Source organism: Peromyscus leucopus, chromosome 8b, assembly GCF_004664715.2.
Source record: "Peromyscus leucopus breed LL Stock chromosome 8b, UCI_PerLeu_2.1, whole genome shotgun sequence".
NCBI lineage: Eukaryota > Metazoa > Chordata > Mammalia > Rodentia > Cricetidae > Peromyscus > Peromyscus leucopus.
The window spans coordinates 98227092-98244990 of NC_051086.1; the positions used below are offsets into that span (position 1 = coordinate 98227092).

Genomic DNA, 17899 nt, shown 5'->3' on the forward strand with positions numbered 1-17899 from the left:
GGGCGTGGGTCAGCTCCAGGTCTGCACCCCTGAGGTCACCGGCAGACAAACAAGCAGGCCTCCTCCCCTGAAGGCACCGCCCGCCCGCCCGGCAGACAGCAGGAAGGGGTTAAACACGCCCGCCCGTCATCCTGTGTCCTGTTACTGCTGAGGCAGACCTGCCTGGCCAGCTGAACAACTTTCCTCCCGAGACTGCTGGCCGGCAGGAGTCGGAGAGGCAGCCGCCAGAGGCTGAGCTCCAAACCCGCCGAGGGACCCTGCTGTCCTTCAGAGGGCCCTGTGCCTCTCGGTCGAGGGTGGGGCTCCCGAGGCCAGGGTCTGTGGTGGATGGCTCTGGAGCCGCTCCTGAGGCTGTGCCATACCCTGCAAGTCAGAGGGTCACTGCAGAGCCTGCTGGGGCTGGGGCGAGGGAGCCCACACTGGAGGTAAGCTCCCTCCCGCGCCGCTGCCGAGGTGGTGCCCTGCATGAGGGCGGGGGCTAGAGTGGGCTCAGGACTTAGTCTCTCTCCCAGGAAAGGCAGGACTGTGGAGGACCTGGAGGCTTCTTACCTGCAACCCCCGCCCCCCTCTACCTTCCTGCTCCCTCCGGAAAGGGACAGGGACGTAGGGCCATCCAGAGGTTCTTGGTGGCGGTCCCCTCAGATCCTGCATATCTCTGTGTTTACACCGCTAACCTCAGGATGCCCCCTTAGTCCACTCCAGTGCTCCCCAGGACACAGCCAACTCAGATCTGATGAAGCCAGGCAGCCTGAGGTTAGCTACCATCCAGTCCCACATCCCTCTAGCAGCAGGAAGGATATTGCCACTCCCCCATTGCTCACTCTGGGCTCGATGGGGACCCACGATGGGGAGGGTGCTGGCCGGTGGAGGTGCGCACATTCTTTGGCAAATTCGTGCATGTGATTGGTTCTTTCCATCTCTCTGAACCTCCACCCTGGGGATGCCATCTGCTTCCTCACTGCTGACTTTTAGGAATTTCTCCATCCCCCACCCTGGCACCCTTCTGGACTTGTGTCCTGAGAAGTTCCACCACTCCAATTCCTCCTTGGGGACCCGTGTGGAGGAGGGAGTCTCTACTCTATGTCCCCACCCCCAGACCAGCCTATGCTCCCTCTCTGCTAGTACCCTCCTGCTTTCTTCCCATCTCTGAAGTGGCCTCCCAGGTTCTGGCTTCTCGGTGTCCTTCCCTCCACCTGGCAGGGTCTGGCTCAAGGTCACTGCAGTAATTCCATACCCGCTGCCCGGGGCTGCCGCTGCCGCACCGTCTTATCGGCAGCTGGGTTTGTGTTTCACTCCCTTTTTATTCCTGGGCATATTGTGTTCGATAAAACCTTCTGCTTGTAACACCGCTGGCAGGGCTCCCAGCCGCTCCTCCCGCCTCCCTTTTCTCTCAGCTTCGTGCATGCTCTGGGACCTCACCCTGCCCCTCTTGCTCCTTACTGTGTCCCTACTGTGTTAAACTCCACGAGAGCACAGGAATGGCTGGGGTGGAGGTTCAGGCATCTCCTTTTGTTTCTGGTCCCTTCCTTTTCCCCAGCTCCAGCAAAGGTGTGCCAGCAATGCCCACCTTGTTCCTGAGAGGAAAGTCCATGGAGGGTCATGGGGCCTACATAGAGGGTCCCTTCCCGCGGAGGCTGGTTTCACCCACCCTGGCAAAGTAGGAAGGCCTGGGAAGCCAGGCCCAGGTAGGGCTCTGGTGGAGTCAGGATGTCTGCTCTGACTGGTTCTGCCAATTCCAGCAGCCAGCAGGGAGGAGCATGTACACCAGGGCAGGCTTTGGGCACAATTATTCCCATCTTGACTGCCACTGCCAGCCCGCCCTCCCACTGGGGAGGTGAATACAGGTCTGAGTCACTAGCGAGGGGGAGGGCAGGAGTTAAACAAGTTGTGGCTGTGGCATTCCCACAGAAGGCCGGCTGGACAGAAAGACATAAGGTAGGCAGCACTGTGGGCCAGGGGGTCCGCTTTCCACAGACTCCCATCCTTCGGCTCAAGATTGGGACCGGCCAAGGCCTGTGGGTACTTTGAACTGAGCCAATTATTGACTTGCGGGTGCTGGAAGGACAAACTTCCCATACCGCAACTCCTACCCCCACCTCTCAGGAGGCTGGGACAGCTGAGGTCAGGCCGGAGGGTGATCTGGGGAGGCGTGATCTCTATGGTGGTGGGGGGCGTTCATGGAGAAAATGGAGGTTCTGCAAACCCAGCTTCTGTGTGTGTGTGTGTGTATGTGTGTGTGTTTGTACACATGTATTCGTGTGTAAAACTGTATTAGTGCCATGATGAAGGCAGGAGGCTCCTACTTTGGGTTTCTGGCAAGGCCTTAGGGGACTCTTCTCTGCCTCCCGAGGCTGTGGGAAGACATGTGGCCAGCCGTCCCTTTGAATCTGCGTCTATGGGACTATCAGAGGTCTTCGGGGTGCCTAAGGCCTTGGTAGTCTGCTTGGACTGACCCTGCCCTCAGGGAACTTCCATTCTGGCTGAAAAGGTGGTTCTGAGACAAGTAATTAGATGGATTAATTAACCAACTAGGTGACGTTGAGGATAAGTATTGAATTAGTCTCAAGGAAACAGCCCTGCCACCTACATGCCCTTTGACACAGGCGGGTCACAGCACTCCTGGGCGTGTGTGGCAGAGGCCAGCAGGTGCACCCCTCATGCTCACAGATTCCTCACTTCGCTTGTCCCCTCCATCTCCTCACCCTTCTCTCTGTGTCTAACTTAGTGCCACCTCCTCTAGGAAGGTGCCCACTATCCTCTTTGTTTGTGCCTCCTTTACCTCTGAGCACGCCCACTGTGGGCTGTGATCGCCGGACCCTTCCACTTGGATGTGGGTGTTCTACAAGCATGTGGTGGGGCTTGGGGAAGACCCCCAGGATATGGGCGTTGAGTGAATTAAATTATGAAGAATGGCCGTCTGAAAGAGCGAAGGGCTGAACTGGAAAGGTTGCGGCACAAATGGAGGAGGAGACAAGCGTGAGCGGGGCGGGAAACTGACATTCCTGGTGGTCACTTTATGATCCTTGAAGCCACCCATTCAGGCAGAGGGAGGACTGCCCCCACTTACCAGCTCTGTGATGTCAGAGGAATAATCATGGACTCATTCTCTGAGTCCCACCTGTCCCCCTATGTGACTAGAGATAGGGCATCTCAACATCTTGGTCTGGTGGTCGTATGGACAAGCATGCCAAACAAACAGGGTCCATTGAGCAGTGGGTACAGTGAGAAAAATAAAAGTAAGTGTTGGCCAAAGCCATTCCTGGCAGCAGGGACACTCTGGCCAGGTCCTACTCGGTGAGTGAATGAACGGTGAGGAAGCCACCGATCCTGAGTCCCAGGTCCTCTTTTTCTCAGCCCCATGTGGAACCCAAGGACGCAGCCGCCCTGCTGAAAGCACGGCGGCCCATCCTTCGAGACAGTGACCTCAAGACGGAGGCCCTCAGCCCTCTACCTCCGGCGGGGGTGGGGGCTGCCCACCTCCAAGTCCCCAACCATGACAACCTCTGCGCTCCGACGCCAGGTGAAGAACATTGTTCACAACTACTCGGAGGCCGAGATCAAGGTGCGCGAGGCCACCAGCAATGACCCCTGGGGCCCACCCAGTTCCCTCATGTCAGAGATCGCTGACTTGACCTTCAACACAGTGGCCTTTGCTGAGGTCATGGGCATGCTGTGGCGGCGACTCAATGATAGCGGGAAGAACTGGCGACATGTATACAAGGCTCTGACACTGTTGGACTACTTACTCAAGACGGGCTCGGAGCGTGTGGCCCACCAGTGCCGTGAGAACCTCTACACCATCCAGACGCTCAAGGACTTCCAGTACATTGACCGCGACGGCAAGGACCAAGGCGTCAATGTCCGTGAGAAGGTCAAACAGGTGATGGCCCTGCTCAGGGACGAGGAGCGTCTGCGGCAAGAGCGAACCCACGCCCTCAAGACCAAAGAGAGAATGGCCCTGGAGGGCATGAGCATTGGCAGTGGGCAGCTGGGCTTCAGCCGGAGATCTCGGGGATCCCCCTCCTCCTACACCTGTGAGTAGACCCGAATGGTATGGCTGGAGAGGGTGGTGATGGTGGTGGTAGCCCAGCCACAGTCCTGGCTCTGCAGCCAGCAGCCATGAATGAGAGAGAGTCCCTACCCCAGAAAGGAGGCTGGGAGGACCCATCCAGATAAAGAATGTAATGTGAAAAAGCACCATGCTTGCACACAGTAGGTGCTCGGCAATTCGGATGAGATAATGGCATTATCAATTGCTTGTCCTTGTTATTAGTTAGCTGTTGAGAGGGCGGCAGGGAGGTCGAAACGCAGCCTCTGGAGTTGCATACCATTCATTCTGTTCCTTCCAAGCTGCGTGGCTTGGGCAACCAGCTCTTTGTAAAACAGAGGTACACTTACCTCCCTCTATTGTTTGATCTGAGAACTGAATGAGACAAGGCCCAAGAATGTCCTTGACCCTTTTACTCAAGACTCCTGACGTTTTTGTAAATCCCCACCACTCAAGAGTATTGTCCTTGAAAACAAGGGTGGCTGGTGATGAAACATCCTTCCTGATGGCTTGCCACAGTGGTGTGGAGGCCTTCGTGACCTTAGGAATACCAGAACAGCCCTCCTCCATAAAGCCCATGATGGCCTGCTTGGGGCTCCGAGGCTGTGATTTTGTTTGATTGGCAGATCCCTTCCTCTTAATCCCCGTGGCCCCAGACAGGCTAGGGTCCCATTGGAAGAGTTCAAGAGCTGATGTCAGGGACCTGCATTAAGTTCTGACTTAGGGTCCTGAGTGGCCAGGCACCCCCTGCACTGTCTACTCCCTGCCAAGGTGACCCTGGCATCTGTCTTAGCAGTGGAAACCCACATGGGCTGCCCAGTGCACTGCCTGGCTCCCTGGAGCCTGAAGAGCCAGTCTCCTTTGGCTCCCTCTCTGTGAGGCCCAGCTTCCTGGCAGGCAGAGGAGTGTGGGGACCGTGGGGACCGTGAGGACCGGTGAGCTCACGGGAACCACTCTTGTTGCAGCTGCATCCTCGTCCCCGCGTTATGCCTCAGACCTGGAGCAGGCCCGGCCCCAGACATCCGGAGAAGAAGAACTGCAGCTGCAGCTGGCCCTGGCCATGAGCCGTGAGGAGGCTGAAAAGGTGAGACCTGGGTCTGGACAGGATGCCTGCGGAGGAAGGAAAGGGCTCTGGTACTCACCAGCCTCCACCTGGGCTCTCCACCCTGGACCCGGAGACCCACTCGAGCTCCCAAGACAGCAGAGGGCATGCCGATGTTCCTGATCTGTCCCTGTTGTGGACTCCGATTTTCGGTGTTCTCAGGGCTCAGAAGAGGGTGTGTGTAGCTGGGGTGTGTGTGGTGCACCTTAAGGGGTCTGCTCTCTCTCTGTGGTTCAGGAGAGGTGTGTGCTGAGAACACACTCTGAGAAAACTCTGGGACTACGGCTCCCTCCCGCCAGCCGTCCTTTGGAAGGACAGGGACAACACCTTTGATACCTCATCATCTTTCATTACCTCTGTGGATCCAGGCAGACCAGGCAGGAAACATTTATGCCTCTTACATGGGTGGGCTAGAGACGTGCTCAGGGTACCCAGAAGAAAAAGATAGGTGAGACCCGAGACTGCACAGGGTGGCTAAGGAGCAAAAAAAGCAGGTAGGTGCTCACTAGCCTCTACTAGGGAGGCTGATTCTTAAGCTGCATCTCAGGCCCAGGCCTGAGACAGGCACTCTTTCAAAGCCCATCCCCTGGAGCAAGGGGCATCTTACGCTTGGGCAGGACTGTGTTGGCCCTCCGGGCCCGGGGTGGGGAATACCGGGCCAAGTTCACTCCTCTCTTCCTCCCTCACAGCCAGTCCCCCCAGCCTCCCACAGGGATGAGGACCTGCAGCTGCAGCTGGCTCTGAGCCTGAGCCGGCAGGAGCATGAGAAGGTAGAACAGGGGCAGAGTCACCTGGGCCACAGGTGCCAACCACGATTTGGTGCTGGTGAAGGCATTGGTGGCGGATCCAGGGGCACTCACTAATCAGCTTCTCTGTGCTGCGCTAACGTGGGTGCCTCCCACCTGCTCTCTGCTGACCTCCCCCTCCGTCACCTGCTCATGCCCTACCTGTCCCTTCTGCAGGGGGCGAGGTCCTGGAAGGACGATGACTCTCCCATGGCCAACGGCGGCACAGAACCCGCTGGCCGACGTCGACGGGACAGAGAGCCTGGGAGAGAAGAGAGAAAGGAGGAGGAGAAGCTGAAAACGAGCCAGGTAGACAGTGGGCTGAGGCGTGCGGGCTAACGGGGTTGGCGTCTGTGCAGTGCGCAGAGCGGAGCTCGCTGCAGGCACCAGGTGGGAAATGAAGGTGTGGCGCTCCGCAGGGGCTGGTGACGGAGTTGACATGAGGTGGCATATCAGAGTCATGATGGAGACTCCTTGGGCTTCCTGCCACTTAATGACTTGGGGCATTCTTACTGGCCTCAGTTTCCCTTTTTGCACAGTGGGTGTTTGGGACAGTTCCAGCTCTCATACAGTAGGATCATGTGATACTGTGGGTCTGGACCAGGAGCTGGTTCAAGCACATGGTGCTGAAAATATCTCAGGTTCCCTGAGAAGGGGAGCAGGTGGCCACTGAAAACAAGATCACCTTCCCAGGCTATTCATTCTGTCCCTGGGGAGCCCCTCTCTCTTCTTCCTCTCCTTGTCTGTGGTGGCCAGTTTCTCTTGGGTACTGGGCTAAAGAAGTAGACTCAAAAGAGAAAAAAAAAATCATCTGTCTTGACTCCCCCTTTCTGCTGGCCTGGGATCTAACCCAGCTCAGCCTCTCTCTGACTATGTAACTCTCCGGACAAATCATTTCCCCTCTCTGGGCTTCAACTAGTTGGTTCATCTGTAAAATGGGTACATTGCCTACCTCACAGCGATGGTATGAAATGGGGCACTACATGGATGAGGAAACGTTTTATAAATGGGAAGTGCTGATCAGAGGTGAGGGGTCATTAAAAGATGCCTGTGGAGTGAAGAAAGGAGGGGTCAGACCTCCCCTCCCTCTGCGCCCCACCCACCTCTGAGCCATGGCTGCCTCTCCCCTCCACAGTCTTCCATCCTGGACTTGGCTGACATCTTCGCACCTGTCCCAGCCCTGCCTTCCACACACTGCTCTGCTGACCCATGGGACATCCCAGGTGGGCACACAGGACTTCAAGAGCCCCCACCCCCCACTCCCGCGCGCCCCAAGACTGACCTCTGAAGAGTCCCTTCCTTCCAGCCACTCGCTGGCAAATCACCTCCTCTCCAGGGTCACTGTGCTGCCTCTAGAATAGATAGGGTCTTGCAGTAAGGGCCAGGGGAGCATACTGCAGATCTTAGCTCCTGGGAAGCTCAGCAGAAGGTCTAGCTGCCCTCGCTGGCTAGCCAAGCCCTGACAAGGCCAATACTCCCAGGTCTGGGGGTCCAAGGTCCTAGGGTTGTTTGTTAAACATGGGCTCGAGAGAGCCGCTTGCTCCCAAGTTAGCATCCCACTTGTGAAGTGGGTACCACGCCACCCAACCTGGGCTGGGCAAATGGGAAGGGCCCTGGACAAAGGGAGTGTTGAGATACTATCTGCTCTATCTCCCTCTCCTTTCCAGGTCTCAGGCCGAACACTGAGCCAAGTGGCTCTTCCTGGGGACCTTCTGCAGACCCCTGGTCTCCAGTTCCCTCTGGAAATGCCTTGTCCCGAAGCCAGCCTTGGGATTTGCTTCCTACTCTTTCCTCCTCTGAGCCCTGGGGCAGGACCCCAGTGCTGCCTGCCGGACCCCCCATCTCAGACCCCTGGGCACCAAGCTCCCCCAATCACACACTCCCCTGCACTGGAACAGACCCTTGGGGGGGCTCTGTGGAGACCTCTGACACCTCTGGTAAGTGGAGGGCACGTGGGGGAGAAGCTGGGGACTTCTGGGTCCCCTGCCCTCCGATACCGAGGACAGTCTATGGTGAGAAGGCCATATCCCAGACCGTACCTTTCTTCTAGTTCACTCCATTTCCCTCTTTCTCCTGGCTAGCTCTAGGTGGTGCCTCATCCTTCGATCCATTTGCCAAACCTCTAGAATCCACAGAGCCCAAGGACAGCCAGGCCCTGGCCACGGGGAAGTCCAGCAGCCCTGTGGGTGAGCAAGAGGCCAGGGGCTACAGCTATTTGGTTTAGGGGGGGACTCCAGGGGCGCCTCTGCCCTCTTCCTTCCCCACCACTGAACGGATCCCCTTTCTTTCAGAGCTAGACCCATTTGGAGACGCAAGTCCCAGCTGCAAGCAAAATGGCGTGAAGGAGTCTGAAGCCCTTGACCTGAGTGTGCTGGGGGAGGCGCTGCAGCCAGGAAAGGAGGCGCGCCCCTGCCGGACTCCGGAGTCCTTCCTGGGCCCCTCTGCCTCTTCTTTGGTCAACTTGGACTCACTAGTCAAGGCACCCCTGGCTGCAAGGACCCGGAACCCCTTCCTGACAGGTAGAAGGCCCTGGCCAGGCGTCTGGGACCCCGTTGGGCCTCGCCACTTTCGCCGTGGCAAAGCCCTTATCCTCTGTTCTCTCGCCCGCAGGTCTGGGTGCTCCGTCCCCCACTAACCCGTTTGGCGAGCAAGGCAGGCCGACCCTGAACCAGATGCGCACCGGCTCGCCCGCGCTGGGCCTGCCGCCGGGGGGACCCGTCGGGGCGCCCTTGGGCTCCATGACCTACAGCGCCTCCCTGCCCCTCCCGCTCAGTAGCGTGCCGGTCGGAGCGACCCTCCCCGCCTCCGTCAGCGTCTTCCCGCAAGCCGGAGCCTTCGCCCCGCCGCCCGCGAGCCTGCCTCAGCCGCTGCTGCCCACGTCCGGCCCGGCGGGGCCGCTGCCCCCGCAGGCTGGCACCAACCCCTTCCTCTGAGACGCTTCGGCGCCTGCGCGCGAGGCCCCGCCTCCTCGAGGGCGGTCGTGCAGGTTGAGCGTTGATCCCGGCCTCTGTGGACCCCTGACCGATGCTGAACGAACTAGGGACTGACCACATCTAGGGGACGAAGACTACACCCGCCTAATAAAGACTGGAATCTACGTCTTCAGCTCTTACCAAGTGGACTTTTTGAGGGGTGTGGCAGCTGGGTCCGGACCACAGCACTGATTACCAGCTAAGGCGGAAACTACTTGACAGTCTGAATTCCCTCATCTCAACCCTCCATCCCCATCTCACGTCGGCCTGGTGCCTTCCTTCCCTATGCTCTCACTCATTCAGGCTTTCATTCACTATCACACACGGGATACTCCGATAGTAAGGGGTAACAGCCTTTGCTCATTCTTTGATGCGCTATGTACCTTAGGCAGAGAATTTCATGTAATCAATCGTGTTGCAAGGAGCCTCCACAGTTAGACTGTTACTCAGGACTTCAGCGTTTGTAGGGCCCTACCCAAGCTAAACATGCAGTGCTCCTTGTCCAAAACTGGGTTAAGAATTTCAAAACAGAGTTGGATGGATATGGTGACACATACCTGTAATCCCAGCACTTAAGGAGGCTGAGGCAAGAGGATCCTGGGTTCAAAGCCAGCCTGGGCTCAATTTCTTTCTTTTTTTTTTTTTTAAAGGCAAGGACAGGAGAACAATAAACTAAGGGCCCAACCCTCCCAAGTGAGGTGACTCTTGGGAGGTCTTTCTAACTACTCCTGTTTAATAGCCAACGGAGGCTTTGAGAGGTGCAGTGGCATGCTCAGAGCCACGAAGCAGGAGTGACATGGGGCTGGAATTCAGAGTCAGACAGGCCAGCTCTCTGAGCTGGACCAGATTTAATTCAGCAAACACTGACTGACTGTCTTGGACAAAATGCTGGGCTCACCTAGGGGGAACCAAGGAGGTCTGAACCCGCATCTCCCAGGAGCTAGGAAGGCAGCAAGGTAGATGTCCCACTGCAGCATAGGCAGCCACAGGAAGCCCCCTTCTCGTATGCCTGACTTCATCTTAAACCCAACTCTGCCCCCCCCCCCCCCCCCCCCCCCCCCCCCCGCCGCTTCACCAGGGCTGAAGGGAGCCACCTTGACCACCAGAGGTCTGGCCCTCTGGAGGGTTGTTGTTGCCGCGTTTAGGAAACCAAAGAGAGGCAGGTTCTGGGATTCTGCCCTGGGGGTTACCATGGTTATCCATGTGTCCTCAGGACTCAGGGTCTGGCCTGGCAGGCAGCCTGGTGCTGGCCCCTCTCTCTTTGAGGTCACAGAGTCCACGTGGACTTCCTCAGCCTGGACCGCCACCGTTGGTGGAGGTGGTACAGTATCACTGTCCCTCCTAGGTACACACACACGCGCAGGAGCTGTTCTGCTGGGAAGGGAGGAAGGGCAGGAGCAGCTGCTTGGAAGTCGGCTGGGTCTGCCGAACTCTGCTCCAGGGCTGAACTTAATGATAATCGCTTGGTAATAAGTGGTTGGGCGCTCTTGAGTAAATGACGTCACCTCTCCGTGTCTCTGCCTCTGTTTCCTTGCTTGCCACAGATCCTTCCTCGTGGGTTTGCTACGCAGGTGCTTCCAGGCCAGTGACCATTCCTCCCCTTCTGGCTTCTGCCCCACCCAAACCCAGAAGGTTCAATGCTTCTTGGCCCCAGGCTTCTGCCACCGCCCCCCCCATACCTCTGCCCCTCCACCCCCAGAGCCCCGAAGAACAGGTTGGTGGCCTTGCTTCCTGAAGCTGCTAAGCTCACCTTCCTCCCCAAGGCTGGCACTCTGCTCTGCCCTGTCTGGGGCACTCCCCATTCCCAGCATTCTTTCCCCATGGCTCAGCTCTCACCCCAGTTCCATATTAACTCCCTGATTCGGGCCTCTCACCCATCTCCACGCTGCCAGCACCCCAAATCCTTAGCACTCATGGGAGCGCTCTTGCTCCCCCTTGGGAACTGCTCTTCTGGACCCGAAGTATGTCATATAGGGCAGCCCCCACCCCTCCCCCCCCCACGTCTTTTGCCGCCATCTTCAGACTCATGTCAGGAACCCTGTCTCTCCTCTAGGCCTCTTGGTCTTCAAATCACTTTCTTCCAGCCAAGTCCTGCTCGCCAATATAAAGCCTCCTTCCTTGGCTTCATCCCTCTGGAAATCAAACCCATTCTCTTCCCCTCTTTCTTTTGTAGCTGATGGGCTGCCTGCTCTCAGCCTGGTGTTACTGGGACAACACTCACCAGGGCCAGCTTGCTAAAGCCAGGGGACATTTGTCCTTTCTTTAGGCACTTCATCCTGTTCTTCTGCAGTGTGTGTGTGCACATGGGCACATGTGTATATATCTTAGGCCAGAGGACAGCCTAAGATGTCATTCCTCAGGTACCTTCCACTTTGGGAGACAGGGTTTCTTTTCTTTTTTTTTTTTTTTTTTTTTTTTTGTGTGTGTGTGTGTGTGTGTGTATTGCTGTTTTGGCTGCTTATGTCTGTGCACCACACACATAAGTGACAGTTGTGAGCCACCATGTGGATGCTGGGAATTGAACCTGTGTCCCCTGGAAGAACAGCCAGTGTTCTCAACCATCAGGCCATCCCTCTAGCCCTAAGCAGGGTTTCTTATTGGCCTGGAACTTTGCCAAGTAGACCAGGCTAGAAGGCCAGTGAACTCCAGAGATCCATCTAGCTCCGCCTCCCTCTAGCCATTGCTGAGATCACAAGTACATGCCACTGTTTTGGTTGCTGTTTTGTTTGTTTTGTGGGTTCTGGGGATGGAACTCGGGTCCTCGGGCTCTTGATTGACTGAGGCACCCCTCCACCGTGCTCTCTCCACCCCACTCTCCCCACCACCAACTTTTTCAGACAAGGTCTTTTCTTGCAGCTCACGTTTGGCCTTGAACTCATGCTCCTCCTGTCTCAGCTTCCAGCCTCATCTTCTCCCTTAGCTTCCTGAGCACTGAAATGTGCAGGTGTGTGTTACTGTGCCTAGCTGCTCTTCAGATCCTTGTGGCTCTGCTCCCAGGATGCAAACCTCTCGGAGTTTATGCATGGGCCCCTGCCTGTCTGTGCTGTTGACATTGAAGGTATACGGGCCTGAGCTCTCCGCTCCCGATATGCGATTTCCTCAACGGCTCTCTGCATAGAAAATCCTTCCTTTCTCCCAACAGTCTCCCCTCTATCCATCAATCCTTGCCGCCTCCATTCTACCCAGATGTCTCAAAGGCATTCAGACCAATAGGTCCCAAAGTGACCTCATGACCTCCTCCAGCTCCATACTCTTCAGAGAACGGCCTTATCTCTGACACCCTCTCTCTTCTGTAGCTTTACCCCGCCCCCTGACAAGCCTCCTGTCTCCCTTGGGTACTGCCACGACCTCCTCACTAGCTAGAGTCATCAGAGGAAGGAGCCTCAGCTGAGGAAATGCCTCCTTAAGATCCAGCTGTAAGGCATTTTCTCATTTAGTGATCAGTGCGAGAGGGCTGCCCAGTCCATGGTAGATGGTGCCATCCCTGGGCTGGTGGTCCTGGGTTCTATTAAGAAAGCAGGCTGAGCAAGCCAGAGGAAGGAAGCCAGTAAGCAGCACCCCTCCACAGCCTCTGCATCAGCTCCTGCCTCTGGGATCCTGCCCTGTTTGAGTTCCTGTCCTAACTCCCTTCAGTGGTGAACAGCAAGGCTGAAGTGTGAGCCAAATAAACCCTTTCCTCCCCACTTGCCTTTTGGTCATGGTGTTCTATCACAGCAAGAGAAACCCTAACTAAGACACCTGACTTCCCTTTGAGGATGGACTGTGATGTGGAAGTATAAGATGAAATAAACCCTTTCCTCTCCGAGCTACCTTTGGTCATGGTGTTTCATCACAGCAGTAGAAACCTAACTAAGCCAGTTCCTGTCTGTGTTCATTACCTACCTTTTTTTTTTTTCGTTTTTTTTTGTTTGTTTGTTTGTTTGTTTTGTTTTGTTTTTTGTTTTTCAAGACAGGGTTTCTCCGTGTAGTTTTGGTGCCTGTCCTGGATCTCGCTCTGTAGACCAGGCTAACCTCGAACTCACAGAGATCCGCCTGCCTCTGCCTCCCGAGTGAGTGCTGGGATTAAAGGCTTGCGCCACCTCCGCCCTGCCATTACCTATCTTTTTACTCTTCGCCTCCAGCTGTGCTGGCCTTCGGCTGTTCTTCAGGCCCGACTCCAAGCCACAGGACCTTTACACATTCTGTTCCTTCCGCTACTTCTCTCACTCACTGCAAGTTCTCTCTCGTTCCTTCTAGCTACCACACAAGTAGGATTTCCTCAGCCGAGCTTTCCTGCTTGTCCCGTCTACTGGATCAGGTCTCTTGCTAGATTATACCCACCCGTGGCGCTTGTCCCAGTGTGCGGTTGAATATTTACTAGCCACAGTCTGTGAATAAGCAGTAAGAAGGAGCACACTGGTGTCCACTGCCCGGCAGAGTAGACGGCAGTGGACACGCCGCTGAGTAAATAAAGTGAGGGAAGCAAGCGCATAGAGCGTGCAGTAGGACGCATTGGCTCAGCGTCATCATTCAGGGAGAGCTTCCCGAAGTGGGTGGCTTCTAAGCAGGACCTTGAGATGGGCAGACTGAACCAGGCAAATTGTGCTGGCCGAGCAAATCCTTCGACTGGAGCCTCATTTTTCGCTTGTAAAAGGGGCAAGGGTTAGGCAAAACGATCGGATGCTGAGATCTCACGCCCTCCCAAGGGCGAGGGTAATTTTTCCCGCCAGCACTCTAAATCTAACCCATTTTTTTTTTTTTTCCTATTTTAGGCGCGGAGCCTGATGGATCGTAAAAAGCACGGCAGGTCTGTATTTCCGCGCTCTAACGCCGGGCGGCGCTCGGAGACCAGCCACAGGGCCCGAGACTCGGCGAGGACCGGGCCCCGGGTCCGCCCCTCGCCAGTACCGCCAGCACCGCGCCCCGAACAGGAGCAGCCACACTGTGAGAGCAGGTCTGACTCGGCCCCAGCCTCCCAGCCCCTCAGGTATGAGCAGGTCACCGCAAGATGCCTTGCGCCTGTGGGGGCCCTTGATCCATCTCGCAGGCACCCGTCTGTGGTGTCTGCTCAGATTCTTCTGCATAGCTGGCCCTCTCCAACACCATCTGCTCCTTGGGTCCCGCAAAAAGGCTTCCTTTCTGCGCCTCCCCTTATCTGCTGCAGGGCTGGCTCAGGCTAGCTCTGGGGCTACCTTAACACCACCTCTCGGTGTTAAGCCTTTCTAGAATACTGTGCTGTCCAAAGGCCCTTCCCCTGAAGCCCCATGCATTTTGCCACCGTCTTACATGGCTGCACTGGCCTGTTATCATTTAGCCGTGTTCCCAGGACCACTCTCTCAGGTTGAACCCCCTGAGACAGGCCTATTTGATTCTGCGTGTTCTGTGTGGAGTACAAGACCTGGTCCCACAGAGTGTCCTGTGTTTTCTTTTTGGTTGTGGGCCTAGCAGTCTCTGCTCACTTCTTCTGCTTGTCCCTCACCTGGCCCAGTCCTGGACCTAGTTCCTTTTGACCTGTCCAGACACCGAGGGCGGGGGGTGGGGGGAACTATTTCCTTGCACAGGTCCCCCACATGCATGCTAGGGATGGCTGCACTTCAACCACTCCAGGGAGGGGCCCTCCATGGGTGACAGAACCCAGCTGGAAGGACCATTCTACTCATTGTGACCCGCCCTGACCTCACAGACATCCTACCTACTGCCCATCCAAGAAGCTGGGGGAGCCTACCCTGGCAGGGAGCCTCTAATGAGCCACCTTTCCTCACCACCCCCAAAACATAAGGGGGAGCACAAAAGCCACAATCTCCCCCGTGGTTCAGAAAGGTGGACTGGGCTGGGAGCAGGAGTTCCTGAGGCTGGGTGGAGTTGAGCTGATCGGGGTGCACCAGGGAGAAGTGGTCCTCATTAGCGTGGTGACCTCTCTGCCCGTCCTAGGGGTAGCTCCTCCCGAGAAAAGGACCGAAGTGCTACAGTCAGTAGTTCAGCGCCCATGCCCGCTGGAGGGAAGGCTAGCCGAACCAGCTGTGCGCCGGCAGCCCCTGAAAAGACCCCCAACCGCCTGATCCACGAGAAGTCACCATACCTCTTGCAGCATGCCTACGACCCGGTGGATTGGTGAGTACTGTTCCAGGGCTGCCCTTGAAGCCGCTGGAGTCCCAAGCTCCTCTGAGACTCCCCAGGTGGCTGAGCGAGGCCTCTTCCTGTCGGACCTAGGTACCCCTGGGGACAAGAAGCCTTCGACAAGGCCAAGAAAGAGAACAAGCCCATTTTCCTCTCAGGTATATACTCACCTTCCCCAGTGCGGGCTTCAGTGACGGGCAGCAGGTTAGGGAAGGTCTTCTGGGTCTCAGGGACCTTTTCCTGCCCTCATGGCTCTCTTCCATCTTAGTGGGCTACTCCACCTGCCACTGGTGCCATATGATGGAGGAGGAGTCCTTCCAGAATGAAGAGATCGGGCACTTGCTCAATGAGGACTTCGTCTGTGTGAAGGTGGACCGAGAGGAGCGGCCAGATGTGGACAAAGTGTACATGACTTTCGTGCAGGTGAGCCAGCTCCTGCGGCAGTCCACACCTGTGCGTGACAGCCCCCCTGACCTTGGTCCCCCCCCCTCTCAGGCCACCAGCAGTGGAGGGGGCTGGCCAATGAATGTGTGGCTGACCCCCAGCCTTCAGCCTTTTGTGGGGGGCACCTACTTCCCGCCAGAGGACGGCTTGACCCGCGTCGGCTTCCGAACGGTGTTGACGCGAATCCGTGATCAGGTTGGTGGATAGCAGAGAGGGGAGATGCCCGAGTCCTGGCCCGAGGGACCCCTGAGACTGCAGCACGTGCTGACCTCCAGGTGTGTGCTCACCTCCTGTAGTGGAAACAGAACAAGAACACCCTTCTGGAAAACAGCCAGCGCGTCACCACAGCCCTACTAGCCCGATCTGAGATCAGTGTGGGTGACCGGCAGATGCCACCCTCCGCGGCCACCATGAACAGCCGCTGCTTCCAGCAACTGGATGAAGGCTATGACGAGGAGTATGGCGGCTTTGCTGAGGCCCCCAAGTTTCCCACACCTGGTCAGTGACCTCTGACCTATGTAATGGCCATGTTGACTTAGTTAAGTGGCCCAGGGACCCTGGCCTGTCTTGTGTGGCTGAGCGGCTCAGTTCCTTGCTGGTCCCCTGTGGACCATGATATTCTGACCTCTGACTGGGGCAATGGCCTGTGTCCTCTGAGTAGATAGTGAAAATCCCGTCGTCCAGTCTCTGACAGAGACTGAGGGGTGAGAGACCACCGGGCCCTCTCACCCTCTTCTTCTTGCTCCACAGTGATCCTGAACTTCCTGTTCTCCTATTGGCTCAGTCACCGGCTCACCCAGGATGGCCCCCGGGCTCAGCAGATGGCCTTGCACACGCTGAAAATGATGGCCAACGGAGGCATCCGGGACCATGTGGGGCAGGTGAGGGGGAGGCCAGGTTCCCTGGAGGGGCAGCAGGACTGGTGACAGAGGCTGAGATCAGCCTAGCTCCGCATCCTGCCTGGCACAGGGCTTTCACCGTTACTCCACCGACCGCCAGTGGCACATCCCCCACTTTGAGAAGATGCTCTATGACCAGGCACAGCTATCGGTGGTCTATTCCCAGGCCTTCCAGGTGACTTTTGCCCCTAACCTCAACCCTGGCTGCCAGTCCCAAGGCCTTCCAGGTAACAGTGGCTTCCTCCTAATTTCAACCCCTAATTCCTTCTCACATCCTGGATACCTGGGTTCCCCCCCCCCCCCCGGGCTTTCCTGGGAGAATGTGCTCCATGAATCCCAGCTGCCCCAGTGCCCTCTATTTACAGCCTCCATCCCCCACAGATCTCTGGCGATGAATTCTACTCCGATGTTGCCAAAGGCATCCTGCAGTATGTGACCCGGAGTCTGAGCCATCGGGTGTGTGTGCACTGAGGCAGGCGGACCTGGCTGCAGGAGGGCTCAAGGCCTCCGTTGCCTTTTGGATGGTGACCATCCAACTCTCCTATCCCCACAGTCTGGAGGTTTCTACAGTGCGGAGGATGCAGATTCTCCCCCAGAGAGGGGCATGAAGCCCAAAGAGGGTGCTTTCTATGTGTGGACAGTCGAAGAGGTCCAACAGTTGCTCCCAGAGCCTGTGGGAGGCGCCAGCGAGCCACTGACCGCCGGCCAGCTCCTAATGAAGCATTATGGACTCAGTGAAGCAGGCAATATCAGCTCCACTCAGGTGAGGACCTCTGGGGACACACGAGAAAGACCCCAGGCCTACCAAGTACATGGGCTCCTTCCGACGAAGGCTGTTTTTCTCAGGATTCCAAGGGGGAGCTGACTGGCCAGAATGTCCTAACAGTGCGGTATTCACTGGAGCTGACTGCAGCCCGCTTTGGCCTGGATGTGGAGGCTGTGAGCACATTGCTCAACACCGGGCTGGAGAAGCTTTTCCAGGCCCGGAAACATCGACCGAAAGCACACCTGGACAGCAAGATGCTGGCTGCCTGGAATGGTGGGGCGACCCTCTCTGAGCACTGATCCTATTTGCCCCTTCAGTCTGCCCATTTTTTTTTTTCTTCCTAGGCCTTCTTTTCTTTATTTTGATTTAGAAAGAAATAAGCGGAGACTTAGGGTCTAAGTAACCTGCCTGGGCTAGGCCTTTGGAGGCTCAGGTGTGTGGTGGGGGTTCCCCGGAGAGCTTTCGATGGCCTCTTACCACCCCTGGCAACTCTTTTCCTCCAGGTCTGATGGTGTCTGGCTTTGCTGTGACCGGGGCTGTCCTGGGCATGGATAAGTTGGTCGCCCAAGCCACCAGTGGCGCCAAGTTCCTCAAGCGGCACATGTTTGACGTGGCCAGTGGCCGCCTGAAGCGAGCGTGCTATGCTGGCTCGGGAGGAACTGTGGAACACAGGTAGGGGCTGGACAGACCAGGAGACCACCTCCTTGTGTGATGCCAGTTCTTGTTCTTCCCCTTCAATCGACCCGTCAGTCACTCCCCCGCCGTGTGCACACTGACTACTCGTGGA

At 56.8% G+C, this 17899-nt stretch overlaps 2 protein-coding genes and 1 long non-coding RNA gene across 7 annotated transcripts in view; 2 read left to right on the forward strand and 1 right to left on the reverse strand.

The window, feature by feature from the left end:
• The first annotated feature begins 3472 nt into the window (after positions 1-3472).
• Epn3 (epsin 3) lies at positions 3473-9032 on the forward strand. Of its 2 annotated transcripts, XM_028868966.2 has the most exons (9): positions 3473-4034; positions 5014-5132; positions 5840-5920; positions 6113-6244; positions 7071-7158; positions 7603-7872; positions 8017-8121; positions 8227-8454; positions 8546-9032. In XM_028868966.2, exons 1-9 carry the CDS (start codon positions 3494-3496, stop codon positions 8866-8868), a joined length of 1887 nt encoding a protein of 628 aa, XP_028724799.1. In that variant the 5' UTR covers positions 3473-3493; the 3' UTR covers positions 8869-9032. The 2 variants fall into 2 exon arrangements, with proteins under 2 accessions (XP_028724799.1, XP_028724801.1); XM_028868968.2 differs by lacking the exon at positions 5840-5920.
• On the reverse strand, positions 5069-8659 carry LOC114692889. Of its 2 annotated transcripts, none has more exons than XR_003734476.2 (7): positions 8572-8659; positions 7975-8115; positions 7218-7287; positions 6888-6983; positions 6098-6197; positions 5505-5624; positions 5069-5158 (listed from the first exon to the last, which is right to left on the reverse strand). It is a non-coding gene; the product is annotated as an uncharacterized LOC114692889 (long non-coding RNA). The 2 variants fall into 2 exon arrangements; XR_005090301.1 differs by having other exon boundaries at positions 6098-6722.
• A 4371-nt stretch (positions 9033-13403) lies between the features above and the next one.
• The window catches only part of Spata20 (spermatogenesis associated 20), a 7925-nt gene continuing 3429 nt past the window's right edge, over positions 13404-17899 (forward strand). The window contains exons 1-13 of one of the 3 annotated variants that reach the window (XM_037201033.1): positions 13404-13548; positions 13659-13873; positions 14818-14997; positions 15097-15161; positions 15272-15426; positions 15499-15642; positions 15744-15945; positions 16198-16328; positions 16417-16521; positions 16728-16802; positions 16900-17109; positions 17193-17385; positions 17616-17784. In XM_037201033.1, the coding sequence (XP_037056928.1) occupies positions 13671-13873; positions 14818-14997; positions 15097-15161; positions 15272-15426; positions 15499-15642; positions 15744-15945; positions 16198-16328; positions 16417-16521; positions 16728-16802; positions 16900-17109; positions 17193-17385; positions 17616-17784 (1832 nt within the window). In that variant the 5' untranslated portion in view covers positions 13404-13548; positions 13659-13670. Of the gene's footprint in view, positions 13549-13658; positions 13874-14555; positions 14707-14817; positions 14998-15096; positions 15162-15271; positions 15427-15498; positions 15643-15743; positions 15946-16197; positions 16329-16416; positions 16522-16727; positions 16803-16899; positions 17110-17192; positions 17386-17615; positions 17785-17899 lie in introns of those variants that run through there. The other 2 variants (XM_028868961.2, XM_028868962.2) reach the window with 2 other exon arrangements.